Consider the following 17,932-nt stretch of genomic DNA (forward strand, 5'->3'; position numbering starts at 1 on the left):
TATTGAACAGTGCCTGGTATGATGAATCCACCACTAACCTCTGCAGCCTATTTCAATGCTTGACCACCCTTTGGGTGAAGAAATGTTTTCTTAACATCCAATCTAAACCTCCTGTGGTACAAACCAAGGCCATTCTTATCCTATTGCGTGCTACTTGGAAGAGGAAGCTGCTCCTCCACCTGGCTACAATTTCCTTTCAGGTATTCATAGAAAGTGATACAGTCTCCCCTGAGCCTCCTTTTCTCCAGGCTAAACACTCTCAGCTCCCTCAGCTGCTTCTAGTAAGTCTGTACCTTAATCCTTTTAACAGGCTGATCCTCAGTGTTCCCTAGTTGCCACTTTCTGATTCTCTGCATTCAAGGATTTTTTTATACCTTAAGGTAGAGATTTTTCTTTCATTTTCTATGCCTGAGTTGCTACTCTTACCATCCTAACAAAATCCTTCTCCCTGTGCTTTTACTTTTCTCGTTTTGCATAGCTTTAGCTTGTGAACTCCCTGAAATTTAAGCAATTTTCTCATTAAAACTGAGTCAAGACCACAGATCTGTGCCATACCAAACCAGGCTTTGGATGCCAGCCAGTTGAACTCTGGGGCCAAGGGCTGTCCTTATTCTCATGCAGCATCCAGATTTTCTCAAGGGTGCCACGGCCCAAATACACCTATTGTGCTGGACATATTTCCCTTCTGACCACTTGGGCCAACTTTAATAAGTCATTTTCTTCATAGCTTGAGTTGTAACACATAGCCACAAAAGGAACATGGCAGGCATGCACAGAGGGGGGTGAGCATGGCATATCAGACTGCGAGAGAAGTTCAGGCAAAAAGGGGATCATAAGCCCTCACTAAAGATACACAGCCATAGTGATCCTGATGGGAATGTGTATTTTACCAGAAAATCGTTACCAAAATCAGGGTAAAGCCATCAGAACCTGGACTAAATATATTACACTATTGAATAAGCAGCATCCATTAATTTTCTAGAACTACAGAAAAAGCAATCACTTTCGTGTTGTTTTGTTCTTTATAATCTCTCCTTAAAGATTGTTTTCTCTTAATACTTTTTCTGCTTGTTTCCCAGGAGAGAATTTCTAGACAGTAATTGCCAATATAATCTCATTTTTCATTCATAGCTGGAAGCTGTTTGAACAGAGAGGGAAACTGTTTCTTAAAGTATGCACAGATTAACAAAATCACAAACCTGGAGGTAAACCAAAGGATTTCTGCTTTGTCGTTCCTCTGATCCCAGTAGTTCTTTCTCTTGCATGTGTTCCTTTCATATATGGGCTTCAGTCTATCTCATGGGTTAACTTAAATTTAAACTTAAGCCATGTGAACAATTGTCTCAGCTAGACATGGTAGAATGGATTGGGTTCTACAAAAATGAAAAACAAGAGTGAAAGAAATCTGGGGTTGGAACAAATTCAGAACAAAACAAATGCCTTGGAAAAAATGGACAGGAAAGCAGACTAAGGCTTTTGAGAATCACACAGATCACATGGCTTTAATATGATTTTTTCCCACTTCAGCGCTTTACTGAAACCAAGAAATACTATTAGGTCCTTGGTGAGTAATCTATTACAGCTTCTACAGTGTTTTTAACATATTTATAGTCATAGATGTTTTTATATGTATGAATTTTTATCTATTTTAAAAATTTTTCTATACTTTTTTTTTTCTATTTGTATGTGTTGATTTCTGTCTTCACAAACTCTCTCTGGAACTCACTAAAATGCTTTTTCAGCTTTTTTTCCACCACCTGGTTAATAGGTATTCACGAGATCTATGCAGTAGTTAACTTCTGTTACTTTTCTATTGAGAAAGAAAATAATGCAAAAAACACCACCCTTAAATCTGTAGGAATCTTTTCACAATATTCTTAAAAATTTATATATTATCTATAGAGAGAAAGACTTACTGGTTGCTGACCTTTTCTCCTGTTTTCACAGCTACAGAGTCCGACAGCTTAAAAGCAGGCTGGATTGAAGTTACACCAGGTCCACTAGGGCAAAAGGCTGAGTAGCCTATGGACTATTCCACTTAAGCTGGTTTTAATTTTAATGTTTTTCCTTACGGTGGTATTTCATAAAATAGTTCACCACATTAATTTTAATTAAAACAGCAGGGATTCCCATTAAAATATCAGTCTTAATCACAATGTCTGAGGAGATAAAATGCACTCTGGGACAGGGCTGAGGTGCAAAGGTCCTGAGCGTGTTGTCAGAGTCACCCCAGGGGGGATTTGTGGCTCAAAGGACCAAGACTCTGGGGAGAACTCAGGTACCTCATGCAAGCATAGACAACCCGCTTCCTTAGACTTTCATAATGCATTTTGAAACCAAATTCTTTAAGATCCAGGCTTGGACAACATCGTGTGGACGCAGCACAAGATCAAAAACCCAGCAGCACAAACTGGAAAGCGGTGTTTCTTCCTGGTGTGCCAGGAGCTCAGACGGCAATTCTGCCTGCACTCACCACCTGGCACGGTCAAAAGGGCTATGAATATTGTACGGCAGGGGAAAATCACTGTGCATGTTCACTGCTGTGGGCGCTGACACAAACATGAATAATCCCTGGACTATTTCACAAAATACAAGGGTCTGTGTGGTGGCAAAATGTGACCAAGTTTAAACACACAGGAGCATCCCTTTCCCAGCAATGCTGGCATTTGTTCTCAGCTGTTTGAAACCCATGGAGCCAGATTTACAGGATTGAAAAACAAGAATCACAAAAAGCACTTTGCAACAAAAATACAGCTTTATTTAATTTGAACATTTATATTACTTCTAAAGAAAATATGCTGTGTTATATTGGGCATCTCTTAAACCAGCAAGCACTTCAAGAAATGGAGTATTCATGTGTGTATCTCCATGGTTCATTATGCTAGTACATAAGATTATTTCTCGAAAGAATATTTGATTGTTATTACTGCCTTGCAACTAGCATAGCAGAAGCAATATTTTTTAAATGGTGCTTTAAATAAGACTGATGCTGTAGATTCCTTCTTAATATAGAAACAGGCTTCAAAATTCAGTTTTAGCTCTTCATCCTAATTTGGGGCTGCAAAAGAAGGATTTTTTGCATGAGCACAATTTGTCAAAAATACAGATTAGTAATAGGCATATCACATACTGAGGTCACCTATTTTTCCTAATTTATACAACCTGATGATCTGGCTAACAAATAGAATTCTTAGTTTCACAGGGAAAAAACCTCCAACCTAAAGATATATTCAGCCACCTCCTTTTTTCTATAGCTGTGGGAGAAGATGAGAGCTGGCAGATCAGATTTATCTTCTGAGAAGCTTGCCCGTCTTTGCAGCAGCCTGAGGCAAACTACTTTTAGAACTTAAATTTTCACAGAGCTGTAACTGTTCAAATTCAAACTAAATCTCTCTCTCTCTGAAATTTAGACCCATTTCTTTTTCTCCTCATAGGAAAGATGGAAAACTGACTAATATTCCTTTATAATAGTCCATTATAGTCTACTGATTTTGCACTAATAGTGAAAAAAAAGGAGTAATTATCTTCATCATATTAAAGGCAGTCCTTCCAACATCTCCCTGAATGCATCACTTCTACTTAGATTCAGTTTTTCCTCCCCTATGGTCCTCAGGTTCTCACCTGCAGTATTACTGTCATTGTTTTTCTGTCTGTACCCTTCAAATTTCTTTGTATTTTTCTTCAATCAATTGTATCATATTTATTTCAAGCCACTCTTGTAATAAAAGTGAATTTTTTGAATTAAAATCCTGGCTTCCATGCTGCTTTCAAGTCCTCCCAAGTGAGCATTATCTGTATATTGGGTAAGCCTACTGTCCATGTCATTGAGAAAGTAATTAATGGCAAAATTTTGTAGTGCTAGAGCTAGAACAGCATTCTGAAACTCTGTGAGATGTTCTCCCACTTAGGCAGCAAATAACTCTTCTCAGACTCCTACTTTCCAATCAAGGATCTATCTATCTTGATAGAAAGGTAAATTTAATTTAGTCCATATCTGCTTTGCTTGCTTAGGGATGTCATGTGAGACGACATTGAAGATACACTGTGTAAAACACATCCTTATATCTGCTCTGCTGTCACAGAAGGAAATGAGATCAACTTGATAGGATTTGTTTCTGATGTGTCCCTGTGCAAATAATCTTATCTTCTTACCATTCTCTAGATGCCCACAAACATGTTGTTTAATGCCTTGTTCCAGTGTCTTAGAAATGCTGTTAGAACTGAATTTTCTGTAATTGTTTAGACTTTCCTTTCCTCTTTTGCTTAGCCAGAACGTTGTGTTTACCTTTCTCAAGTTTTCTGGGAGCTTATTCATCCTGCTAATCACTAGTATTTGAGAAATTGCTTAGGTTCAGTATTTTAAGGGTAAATTTCATTAGGCTGTTGCATCCTGAATACTCCAATTTACCTTAGTATTCCTTCAGGTGTTATTTTCAATTTCTCTCCATGATCTTACTCTCAAATTCTTAATAATAATTGAGATAAACTTTTAGTCATAACTGATCTCTTTTTTTGTGAAGACTCAAACAACAAAAGAGGAAAAAAAAAAAAAGGCATTGAACATTTGAGCCTTTTCAGTATCACCTGTTTGCTGACATCTCTTGCTAAGTACTGCATTAAATCACCTCAGCATAGTACATTATTTTCAAGGTGGTATTATTTAACTCTAGCAAACCATTCATTCAATGGCAGTATGTGGTTATGTGCTTGAATATAAAAAAATTAATCTTATTTCCCTGACATCCTTTCACAATCTAATTCCAGAGTATACCTTAATTTCTTCCAACCATCCCACTTAAAATCCATTCTATTGTGACTTTCTTCTGTCATGCCAAGAATTGGAATTCTGTATTTGTAATTATTCATAGAAAATCATTCACCAAATACAGCCATCTTGTTATCCAAACACTGAATTGTGTACCTAAAGCATCCTATCATCTTATCAAATAAATCGATAAAAATTTGATAAAGTGACACCAAAGTAGTTACATATTCAAATTGTGATTGTAATCAAAATTTTTAAAATAGTAATACTCACCATCATATCTAAACAGAACCTCTTTCATTGGAAACCTATAGAAAAATAAAAATAAAAAAGCAAAAAAAAAGTGAATGGGAGAATAAAAACTGCAATATGTTATACAGGAACATTTGTAAAAACTGGTGGAGAACTTCATACAGCACTTCTCTTTTTTTTTTTTTTTTTTTAATCACTGGTTTGCTGCACTTTTAATTTACAACTCTGCTTACTGAAACAAGAATGATTTTTCATGCATTGACATTCTTGAGGAATTCTTCTGCACACAGCAAATTTCAATAGACAAGCATCACCTTGAATAATTGCAAATCAGAGGACATTTCAGATTTCCATTGGTTTTCCACTTTCTACTTCTTTTTTGAACCTCATCCTGGGAGGACAGAGCACATGGCTGCCCTTGCACTCACATGACATAGGTGTTGCTTGCCTCCCCCTTAGCAAGGATTTTGCCAGTCTCCTATAATAGCCTGGTACCCAAACCAAGGAGTAGGATAGACTACACAGCGGAGCAATAACTATCTGGGACGCTGGTCTAAAAAGAGAGTATTCAGCAGTTCAAAATCTCTGTCCCAGGTGGTATTTCAGAGGATGCTACGGTGGCACCTCCATCAGAGATCTCAAGACCCTATACATCCAGGAAGTCTGTGGATGTTCCCACTTTGGAGGGTGAGAGAGACTGACATGCCAAGGCTATGACTCCCATTCTGGAGGACTTTTCCAGACTGAAAGAATGGGCTAGCAGAAGATTCATGAACAAAGGTAAATATAAAATCCAGCATGGGGCAGGGGGCAAGGAGGGATGGAGGAAATGAATAACCCATGCAATAGCACAGGACAGTGACTGACTGACTGACTGGGAAGCAGCTCTGCTGAGAGCGACGTAAAGTCTAGCTGACACCACACTGAATGCACAGCAGTCCAGCCTTCTTGTGATGGAAGATAACCTCATATACAGCTGCATTAATCAGAGCACAGCCAGCAGGTTGAAGGAAGTTATTCCCCTCTGCTGGGCACTAGCGAGGCTGCATCTGGATCATAGTTTCCATTTCTGAGCCCTCACAATAAAAATAGGTTTTTTGTTTTGTCAAGCAAGCAGAGAAAACCAATGGACAACTATCAGGATGGCTATAAGTGTTTGCTGATTTCTGGGAAAGATGTGTGACAGATAGCACTCGTTAAACCTAAAAAGTAGGTTAAGGGTTATCTATTTTCCCTTTCTAGCCATTTAAGAAAGGTTTAATGACAGCTCAGATTTTCATGGTGAAAGAAAACAAGGCAGCAATTGGGGAAATTTCAATTAGGCATAAGGAAAAATATTTTATGTCATAAGAGTGATCAACACTATAGCGAATTTTAATCTGATTCTATGATTCTAATTACTTATGTGTTACTTAAGTACTGAATAATTAAAAAAACCCAAACTTCTTTAACCTACATCTATGTTCTGACTAGCTATTCACAGCAAGTTCTTTTCCTCTAAAACTATTTCTCAGAACTCCTGATATTCATTGAAGGGGACCAATAACAACAGTTGTTTCTTAATGCCAGGTAGAAATAGATTCAAATGGCATTTTTAATCATATACTGATATTTTAAACTTTCTCTTTATCATTCTTATATTACTACCCTTTCAGACTTTTAAATGTAAACTTATAAAACTAATGTATTTACAGTAATTATTTTTATGCAATCACCCTACAAATAAAATTCTATAAATGCATATAACGCTTTTCCTTGTTACAGCATGGTGATCTAATATACCCTTTTGAGTCAGTAGGCTATAACTGAAAGTTTTTTGACTTAAAACAAGAAGACGTAATTGAAGGTGACTTAAGTAATGCCCAAATACCTGTTGCAATATAAGTTTCCTGTTGAACATATAAAATCTTAAAGAAAAAAACTAAAGCATTACTCAGGTATAAAGTAACTAGAAAATTTGTCTGCTGATATTTTAAGTTTTTATTTGAGAATTTAGAAGTGTGCATTGTTTGGACCTGCCTTTCTATTTATAAGTACCAGAAGGCAACAGTTTACTGTTTCAGTGGCCCATCTAATTTAGAGGTTAAAGAATTTGTCACAGCTAGCACCTGAAAATCTTACTCCTTTATTAAAAGCAGTCATTATTCCTACTTTTAATGTTCATTTTCAGGCTCATTAAATTTTCAGCTAAATTAACTGCTGTAAGTCTATAGAGAGAGCTTAGGGTTGCAGTCCTTGGCTTGGTCAAAAAAAACTAAGGGCGGTGAGACCACTACTCCAGAGAGGAGCAGGCAGCAATATTCTGCCCTACCAGTCTACACCAGCTCTCCACTGTCTGGGGAACAAGGATGCAAACTTGTGCAAGATTGAAAGCAAAAAGTGAATAGTACACCCATGATGTGACACATGAAGAGCCCATGTTTCTGTCTCCTAGGAAAGCACAAGGAGCAACACCATCTTTTTCCCCAACACGTCTGGAAATATCTATCCCAGGGTCAAATGAAAAAGTAGGTGCTTGCATAAAGTTGACCTTTGAGTGGGAGTGTTTCCAGGAGAGTTCCCTCTACTTCTATTAAGTATCTATCTCCTCCCTGTCCTTGCTTTGACAAGTTGGAATCTTTACAAGTTAAAAAGGTATTGAGCAGTATGCAAGAGCTGAATCATTACAGAATAATTCAGGGTCCAGTGAGGAGCGTGTTTAACTGGAAGAATATTACTTTGCCATGATAAAGCCATTTAGGTTGGCGTTTTTGTTTAAAATTTCAACCCTTTACAAAAATTCTTTAGTACAAGGACACTTCCATAGAATGGGTACATTTCCCCCTTATATGTAGAATCTATCAATGATTAATGCTATTGTTGACTTCAGAGCAGAAACACTCCTTAAGTAAATAAAGACTAAGAGCAATGTATAACAGAACTTTGGACCTTATTGACATTTTCATAGAATTTCAAATTTCAGGAACTTTTGTTACTTGCACAAAAGACACTCCGTAAAACCCTGTCACCACTGAAGTCAATAGAATCAGCTTTCTCTCATGGGGTCTTTTTATGAATGTTGACTTTAGAAATGCTATTGATTTCTCAAGCAAATATTGCAGATCTTTCATGAAAAACAAACAGATAAAACTGAGTAATAACTGCAGCAAAAGATTACATGGACCTGAAGTAATTGTATTGGTAACTGTAATTAGTGGTTTATTAGTAATTGTAGACTTAGGATTTTGTAAATCATAAATGAATAAGGGTAATGAGGACATAGTTTTAGCCCCTAAACACAATGCGGTTTTTTCAGATTATACAGGTACATGTGCCCCATGTTCTCTCTAATGGTTCTGACTCAGTAAAATTCTGAGCCAGATAGTAACACCATTCACACATCACAGCCTGGGCAAACACTAGCTTTACTTGAAAGAAAGACAGTAGGTATCAGAAATTATTGACATATTGCTTGGTTACATTTCAAAGAGTATCTTTCAGACCTTCTCCATTTAAAATGCACTGGTTGCAATAGAGGATTTCACAAGAAGGAGAATGTCACATTTATTTTCTTATTTTCACAGAGAAGTCACAGGTCTTGGTATGTGCCATAACAGAATTATGCAAAAATTACACAAATGCTATTCTTCTGAATACAAAGGTACCTCAGTTTCATTTGTTTGTTTGCTGTTTGGTTTTTTTATTATTATTTCCAGTGAATACTTTGCTCTGAGGAAAAGAACACAAATTAGTAAGAAGAAACAAGCAGCACATTTCCCTCCTTTCCTCTCTCACTCCTTCTTAGAGGTGTTTATATTTCACATAGGGTGACTCACTTTCTCATTCTGAGAGAGGAATGTTGCAGGAGAAGTTAATTATGAGCCTATATATAATTTTAGATAAAGAGGGCAGATAATAATTTAGATAACATAGGAGAGTGAACTAAGGGTCTTATGATAGCAGTAAGAATAATATTGGGCTTATGACTTGGCAGATTTTTTTCCTAATCAGTTCATCATCCAAACAGAATCCACTGATTAAAAAAAAAAAAAAAAAAAAAAAAAAAAAAAAGAGAGAGAGAAGAGAGAGAGAAGAGAGAGAGAGACATATTAAATTGTGGAGATTAAATAAGGTGGAAATTTGCTATAAACTGTTCCTAGAGTCAAGTTATGTTCCCAAATAAAAAGGAACAATGCAGGTGCCTGAAAGATGTGATTTTAAAAATCATCAACCAAGACCTACCTTGCTTTTTTTTAATGCGCTGGAAAGGGAAAGCATTTTAACATACAATTCTGAAAACCCAACCCATAAAAGAGAAAATGGTAAAAATGTGTTGTTTTTCAGAGACAGCTCAACAACAACTTATCTCCAAGGAACCACTACCCTCAAGTCGGCTAAGAAGGCTGTTTCAAATAACTTGAGCTGCCCCTAGTTCTGTGTTGTTCTCCTGTCTCCAAGACAGCATAAATGTTGATCTCTTTCTGAGTATCAGTGCTGTATACTTCCATTTCCAGCAGTAGATCTCAGAGGTCTCAAATTGTTCAGTCCTTCTTGAATGAGAATGAGAATGAGAATGAGAATGAGAATGAGAATGAGAATGAGAATGAGAATGAGAAAAGTGGATCATCTCCAGATGCATTTGTGTCTTCTCTGACACCCATGAAACATCCAAAGACATTGCTCAGCCTTCATGTGGCCAGCATGATGTGCCCATGTCACCTCCTCCAGCTAAAAAATTAAAAATTGGGGAAAATATTTGATCATTTGCTATGTACAAGTGTGTTGAACAGTTCTATGAAAAATGTTTTCTTTGATTTGTAATAGAGAAAATAGTAAATGTGTCATCTCTTGATGTTACTTCCCGAGCAGCTTGTGGTGAGCCTGACACAATTCTTACTGATATTTCTACATGGACTGGAGTCCACCTGCACAGTCGTAACTGCAAAATACGCATTAGTGACAGGCCCCAGGGAACCAGCACAAATTGTCAGCTTGCTCAGCTGCACTAAATGGTATCTGACACATTTTTTTCAACTTTAAAGCTGATGATTTGTCTCTAGTTAACGTTATTATAAGTCATCCAATAAGACATTAATCAAAGGAAATAAGAAGTGTACTGATAAGAGCACTTACAAATATTCTTCTTTCTCATCGATTGTCTTTGTTCCTCATAAATGCAACCACAGTTTCTGAAATACAGTTGTTCTACAGGTCATGGTACAAATTCTCCCATTTTTGTAGTACATTTAAGCTTTTATAAAAAATGCAGATAGAAATTCTGTTCAAAGTGCTTACTTAAAATATAAGGGAACTTTTAGAAGACAATTCTAATGTCTTTTACCTGCCTTGGAACAGACCAAGTTGGCCTCTAACCAAAGGAATTTTGCGCTTTTTTTGTCTGACTTTACTATGTCAGTACAAGATCCTTCACTTTCTGAACTGATCTTAATAATGCACCAGTTAAATTATGTGTCCTGTCTCTTAGAGAATTATCATTGAAAATATCTCTTTCCATTAGATTTGCAAAATTCTTCCTCAATGTGAAAATTGTAAAGCAGAAGGATGAGAGACAAGGATCTAGCTGTTTGTTTCCCTGTATTTCCAAATACATGAAAATCATCTGCATCATCAGAAGCTGCAAATATACACACACACACACACTTATACAAATACACATGTATGCATAAATGTGTATATATACATGTTTTAGAGTTTCTGGTGTACTGAAAATCTGCTTAATTTCAAAAATAAATTTATCCGCAGAACTATGTAGTCTCTCTCACTGCCTTCTCACAATAGACCATACTTCAACAATATTTCCAAAACTTTACAGCTGAGATGGAAAAAAACCAACCTCTCTGAGAAGATCAGAAAGGTATTCTTGGTCTAACTTCACTTTGTGAGGGCATTTTGGGTCTTTCTTTGAATAGTTCCATAGCAGACACTGTACAGACCTGCTTTTGAGAGAATCAAGAAGTGGCTCCTGGGACGCAGAGGAACAGGGATTGATGGTGTAAAAACAAGCAGAAATGTCAAAAGCAAGGAACAAAGGAGGAGGTTTGGAGGGCTGTGATGGAGATTCAAACAAAAAGAGATATGAAAGAGCTCCAAGTCCCTGACAGCCTGTACAGAGAGGCCAGGGATGCACATGAGAATAAGAGGCTATGGTCATAGCTATATACTCCTGCTGCAGAACAGAACTGCAGTCTGTTGATCCACCCAACAAGTGAGATATCAACCTCTTTTCATTTTTATCTTTTCTCCCCCCACACCTTTTTTTTTCTCTTTTTTTTTTTTCTTTTTTTTTTTTTTTCTTTTCTTTTTCTTTTTTTCTTTTTTTTCTCCAGTGGAAACTGAGATAAACTGTGAGGATATATTGATATGCTGTCAACAGACTCAGAATTCAGACAAATCCTCCACTTGCAAAATGCAAAGGGCTTGGCCCCAAAACTCCCTCAATATTTTTCAAAACTAAAAGTTACACATTTGGTAGAAATTATTGGCAAACATCCTGTTCATTTATTTAAATTATCATATTGCTGCTTTCAGATAAACTAGACTCTAATTTAAAAAACATAAATTATAAATAAACTGTTTCTAAATATGTAATTATCATTCCTATCTGTATTTTTACATTCATTAAAAATCCAGTGAAATAATTGTGAGAACGCTCTTGGTAAAAGAGATCTCGGTAGTAAAAAATCCATTCTTTCATCATAAATGTTCTCATACTGCTATTATTGGTACTAAGTTATGCCTTCATAGGTGAATTTTTAAAATAGTATTGAAAATGTCCTGTAATGAGTGATGTTCTATTACATTCCAAAGCCAGAGTAAAGAGTGTGATCGTTAATTGAATTAAATATATGGCCGAGGCTATAATTTAACTTCATGCTCATGATCTTGTTGGAAAAAAGGACTTGCCATTGCCAGCTGAACCTTTTAAATTTTCTATATGCCCTGTCTCAAGAGAAAATTGATAATGACTAATAGATTGCTTCTGCTCTCACTGAATGAATTGTCTAGGGTGGTAACCACTATGGTCGTAGAGTTTAGATGTATAAATGTAGTAGGGAATTAGCCACTGAATTTAAACTTCAAGAAAATTTTTATCCTTCTAAAAAAAAAAAAAAAAAAAAAAAAAAACACCACACCTGGCACTGAATTCTGACTAGCAAAACTTGAATTATGTTTTATGTTTTCTTGACTGTCTTTTATTAAATTATCAGTAACTAATTATCCTAGTGCTTCTGGTAGCTGTTGTAGTACCTGGTATTTAAAACAAAAGCTATATCAGTGGCTGAAAACTGTGGAATGTGTTATTTAAATATGGCTGCATGATTTTACAAACAGAATAATTTAACCATTCCCACTTGCTAACATCCCAACCGCACATATCAGGAACCTGAAGCACAAATGTTACTGTTATTTCAAATTCACATAAGCAGCACAGTTGGCAGAACAGCTCTGGATGTTTCTCTTCCTTGATCATTAAGAACAATTAATGTTTATGTAGCCTCTGCCCTGGAAAAAAAGCAGGTTTGAAAGCTCAGCACATTTTTACTTATCAACCTTATATCGACTATGCAAATAAAAGATAAAGCTAGCATCTAAATGCTTAAACCCATTAAATGTCAACTGATTACCTCCTTGGATATGAGCATCTCATTTTCTGGAATAGGCACCATGGAAAGACTGGGCTGCCGAGCCAAGATGTCAGAGGTTGGAGAGAGCATGAGGTTAAACACAGGAGAAAGAAATCCATTATCAGTTCAATTCCTATATAAAACATCACTAAAATTTAAAATGAAAGCAAATACCCTCAGACATACTAAGAATAGTGAGGAAATGAGATATGTGTTCAGCAGACTCTTACTACTCTTTTTCTTTATTAAAATCTATTTCAAGGTATGGCTTGATTTCTATTATATTATATTCCCCTAATTAAAAGGGATGGAAAGGGATAAATCCCTTTTGAATTTGAAAGAGGCATCTCAAGTAAAAATCAGAGCAAAAACGCCTACTTCATGATACATTTAGTAAGAGGTAATGTACATAAAGTTATTTTAAACTGCAACCATATTTCCTTCACTTTGAATATCTGTCTTCTCCAGTCTCCTCCAAAAGAGCTTTCCTTAATCTGAAGTTTCATAGACATAAATTGTACAAACATTTCACTGAAAAATGCTGTATAACAGTAATTAGTATGTGCAGAAAACTGTTTTCAATCTTGGTAACTTTCCAGCGTTTTGATTATCATATATCTTCCATCTGAATAGTGAAGTTTGATGGCTGTGACTGAAGTGAAGAACCATACCAACCTCAATGAGATTTTAATTAGAATGCAGGTAAATAGATCAGCTGGAGTTTATAGAGGCAATGTCAAGATCATAAGCTTGTGACATTTTCCTTTAGAGCGACACAGAGACATCATCTTTAAAAAAAAGGTTGCTGAAAGTTTTGGGATTTGGGTCTTTGAAAATTTTCCAAAAGATTGGAAGCCTGCTATTTCCAGTGTATCAAAGGCATTAATTTGTTTTGCCATTTAGATCAAAGAGTAAATCAGCAAATTACGTGTTGCTTAAAGATATTGCTCTTCTAAGAAAATTGATTTTTACACTGTGCTTTTTGAGAAGCAAAACTGATCTGCTAATCTGGCCCTGTACACAAAGAAATATACTGAAGTGGAATATATTCTAATTTTCTGCAATTACTTTATGGGTGTGTTACATATTTCTCTCTTCCTTTGTAAATTTACCCTGATTCTTTTCCAGAGAAGGAATCTACTTTAGGAACAACAGAAGCTTTGAACCATTTGACTTCTTTTTCTGTGATTACTATTCCCAAAAATGAAAAGGCAATGGAATAACTTTAGGCAACGAGTTTATTTATTTTATAGATTTTTACAACAGAATAAATTTAGGCAAAAGCAGGGTAAGGAAGAGGTAAGGTGCCCAGATCCTCTCAGTGGCAGCATCCCTCCCTCTGACACTCACGTGGCTCCCAATGTCCATCAGGCCAAGGTATCCCCCAGACCTTACACCATCACCTGCTGCAGCACACACAGGCAGTGTTTGATGGTCTGCGTGGAACAGAAGTTCTGCTTCCAAACCCATGATTACCAAGGCTGGACAATCCTTGATGATACACAGGTACAAAGTTCTAGCAATACCTGTGGCATCTTGGCAAGTTATTCCATTGAAAGAAATCCTAGAGTTGAGAAATTCATTGCCTCATCAGAATGGGGCATATCTGTATCCCAGGCAAAGTAAGAAGGGTCAGCCACAAAGAAAAGAAGGAAAGTATTGTTCATATTCTGTTCACTTTCTGATGTATGGCTAAGCCCTCTGAGAAGAATTCTCCACTGCTCACAAGAAAGAAAAGTTCCCTAGTTAGACAGTGATCTGAGAATGCAACAGTTCTTTTTCTCAATTTGCACAGAGAGCAAATCAATGAAAAACACACTTCTATTGTGTTATCTCATCCTGGCCTTTCTTGCTGGTATTCACTGCCTGCCCTGTTAACCTGAAATGGTGCTCTGAGTCATGATTCTGCCTTATCTTTTTTCTTGAATATGAGGTCTCAAGTCTGTCCTTAGACCTGACAAAAATAATTACCTGTTTTTGTCCAAGAAATACATTTGCTTCCCTTATTTTGATAGCATCCTCTTTTCAAGCTAAAGAGCCAAACTGTGTGACAGTCTACATAGAAAGGAAAATTATTTCTATTTTTTGGAGAGACACTCAATATTAATTATTTTGGAGATATTTCATTAAAAGAAGGCAAGGAATTCACAAATTAATAATGAAGAAAATTAGTTAGTCAACAATATAGCCCTGCTTCCACAGGCTTCTCTGACCAAAACCCCTTGAAGCTATCATACAAGAATCTATACATTCTACCAGTCAGGTGGGTCTAGTCTTAAGGAAGTCACATATGGCTCATTTATAAAGAACTTTAAGCAGTACTTTAGTGAATACGGAACACATAAACCAAGTGCCGCACCCTTTTGCTGCTCCCTGAAAGGAAGGTGTTCAGATCTTGCCTGAAATCAGGCAATTCTGCCTCTGCCAGCTGCAAGGGAAACAAATGCCTTGGTCTGGGTGACTTCATCCCAAAGACCCAGAGGCTGATTATCTGTGTTATTTCCATCAAGTGTCAGTGTAAACCAAAATGTGTCTGCCTTGCTATAGAAAATATCCCATACCTGTCCTGAGTTTAACCAAAAGGCTACAGAACGTTGTTCTTTCTTTCCTGATTTTTCCTTAAAATATTTTTTGTGTGTGTGTTCTTGACTGCACATGACACAGTCAAATTTAAAGTACCAGAATACGAGCTAGGCAGAGTGCAGCTGAATTAGTCCTTTCTTACTAGACATTGTCATATACGAATGTACTTGTGTGCACTGGATCTGAGGTGTGAACACAAAGAGGACTTTGTAATTTTTATGGGTGTGTAGTTTCAGTGAGAACTCATCAAACCCTGTCACTGGCATTCTTTCATCTTTAGGTCAAAGCAACTGTCAAGAAGCCCTATCTCCTATGTAAATGTGAAAATATTTTGTCTGCTGATGGTGGGAGATGAATATTGCTTTTATAATTACTACTCTTTTTTTCCTTTGACAGTTAAAAAATTATGCATTACTCTTAAAATGTTAATCAACAATTTTAACTTTTCCAGATGTTACTCAGATTTCTCTTAATGTGGCATTTTTACTTTATTATTTCTAAGAACAGTGAAAAAGCAAACTAGATTAAAGTGCACTTATGGAAGCAAAATTGTACTGAGGAGAGCAGAGTATCTTTACAATATATAAGTACTAGCAGCATGTAACTTCAAAGAGAAATTATACACCTGCCCAAAATAACCTCTTACAGACTAAGACAAGGCTTAGAAAGAGGTGGTTATAAAATATCTTCATTAGAGCTTTGCTCATTTATTTCTGTTATCAGCAAGACATATTTGCCTTTAAAAGGTCAGTTGATCTTTATTGTGCTATGAATCACAGCTGCCTCTGAACTAATATAAAGCTTTCTGAACTGTTCTCAGTGTAAGATTTTTTCATAAATCTAAGTCAATCTCTGGAGGGTCTGCAACATTTGCTAACTGAGGCACTGGCTTAAAACTGGAACCAGTGAGAGATAACATATATAGAATTTAGAATATTTCAACTATAGTAACCAGAGATCATATTTACATTACTCTGTCAAGCTTTAATCCCCTTTGAAAATAAATTATGTATTCTAGACTCTTATTAAACATAGATACATTCCTTCACAGTAGGAAAAATTGCTGATTTCTCAAAGAGTAAAAACATTTATTTAAGCACGTACAACTAGCAAATATTTTATGAAACAGTTTTATGTCTCTCCACTTTATCTGGGTGAAAATGAACATGAAATACTCAGTACAATAAATGGTAAAACAGCCACAGCAGCAGAGCAAGGAATACTTTCAACTAAGGGGAAAGAAAATAATATAATGTAAAGGGGTAATTTATGGTTATAATGTCTCTGGTCTCTTTGAAATGACACAGCATAAAATCTATGTCAAAGATTCAGTCCTTGAGCACCAAATTCTTTTGCATCTTGTACCTCTGTGAAAAGGAAAAGTAAAGTAGAAATAGCCATCACATTGTATAGATTTACAATGTGCCTTCAGACTTATGCAGTAAAACATCCTGACAGACTTGCAAATCATTATCATATGCCATTGTAGCCGTGCATTTTTATTTTGAAGATTTCAAAACTCTTTCCAGGTACTTTCAGTACCTGGAAAAAAGAAACAACTCTCACACAAGCATGATTTCCTGACAGGTTCTTACCAGACACAGGCATGGAGGACACCAGAGTGCAGTGAGACTGAGAGATTTGAATCTAAATAGAATGAATTCCAGAACCATAGAAAGGTTTGGTTTGGAAGGGACCTTAAAAATCACCTAGTTCCAACCTCTTTGGCATGGGCAGAAACATTTTCTACTAGACCAGGTTGATCAAATCCCCATCCAACCTGGCCTTGAACACTTCCAGGTAGGGGACAACCTAATACCAGAGGCTGGAAGAGATACAGGGCTGTGCAGTAAGGATTCCTTATCTGTAAGTGGAGTCTGAGGGAGATGCATGCAAGCCCAGCAGTGCACCAATTTTCCTTGAGCTGCTTTTTCCCAGATGGAATTTAACTGCACATTCAGGGCCAGTCCATGATGGATTTGACTGAGGATTTTTTGCCAAAATTATTTTTCAATGAAAAGTACTGGAGGGAGAGGGAAAAAAGCAAAACAAAACAAAACAAAAAAACCACCAAAAAAAACCCACCAAAAAACAACACCCTTCTGCAGAATATTTTGATTTCTCTTGCAAATTCTTGTTAGTAATTTAGAAAATTAAAATGAAGTATTCATTTGCAAGGAAACCCATCTGTAATTACAATATAGTGTTTTCTGTCTTGGATGTTTCATTTTGGATCTCTTCCATAAAATATTAAGGCACATTTCACTATCCACTTTGGGGCAATCATGTTAAGAGCCTCTATTTTCTGCTGTGGGCTAAAAAAGCATTGCAGTCCCTTGGAGGGCTAATTTCACTATTGGTGATTATGGGAGCTAGTGATCAGCAAGGATTCCAGACCCATGATGAAGGCATGAGAACCACAACCTACACATCCACAGGATAAGGCAGCAGAGACAAACCTCTTCTAATCACATGGATTACAGCTATCTGCTTTGAGTTAGTTCATGTAGCCCAAAGGATGCATATTGGTTTCTGGAGTATTCAAATGTTTTCAAAATTTAGTCTGTATTGGGAAGAAAATGTCAGAATTTCCAACAACACAAGTATTTGAAATTTCCCGCAGCATGTTGACTGTGAAATATTTATGGACTCAAGGAAATAGAGTCTTTTGTTTAGATGCTTCCTGCCCAAGGAAGGGGCTCATTTC

General features: G+C 36.5%; 1 protein-coding gene across 8 annotated transcripts in view; it reads right to left on the bottom strand.

Moving 5' to 3' along the window:
* Positions 1–2,741: 2,741 nt before the first annotated feature.
* MLIP (muscular LMNA interacting protein) overlaps positions 2,742–17,932 on the bottom strand; it is a 104,363-nt gene continuing 89,172 nt past the window's right edge. For 7 of the 8 annotated variants that reach the window (XM_040057898.2, XM_040057897.2, XM_040057893.2 and 4 more), the window contains 3 exons: positions 12,643–12,696; positions 5,039–5,073; positions 2,742–3,058 (listed from right to left, as the gene is read on the bottom strand). In XM_040057898.2, the coding sequence (XP_039913832.1) occupies positions 5,047–5,073; positions 12,643–12,696 (81 nt within the window). In that variant the 3' untranslated portion in view covers positions 2,742–3,058; positions 5,039–5,046. The remainder of the gene's footprint in view (positions 3,059–5,038; positions 5,074–12,642; positions 12,697–17,932) is intronic. The other variant, XM_040057894.2, reaches the window with a different exon arrangement.

Source organism: Hirundo rustica, chromosome 3 (genome assembly GCF_015227805.2).
Source record: "Hirundo rustica isolate bHirRus1 chromosome 3, bHirRus1.pri.v3, whole genome shotgun sequence".
NCBI lineage: Eukaryota > Metazoa > Chordata > Aves > Passeriformes > Hirundinidae > Hirundo > Hirundo rustica.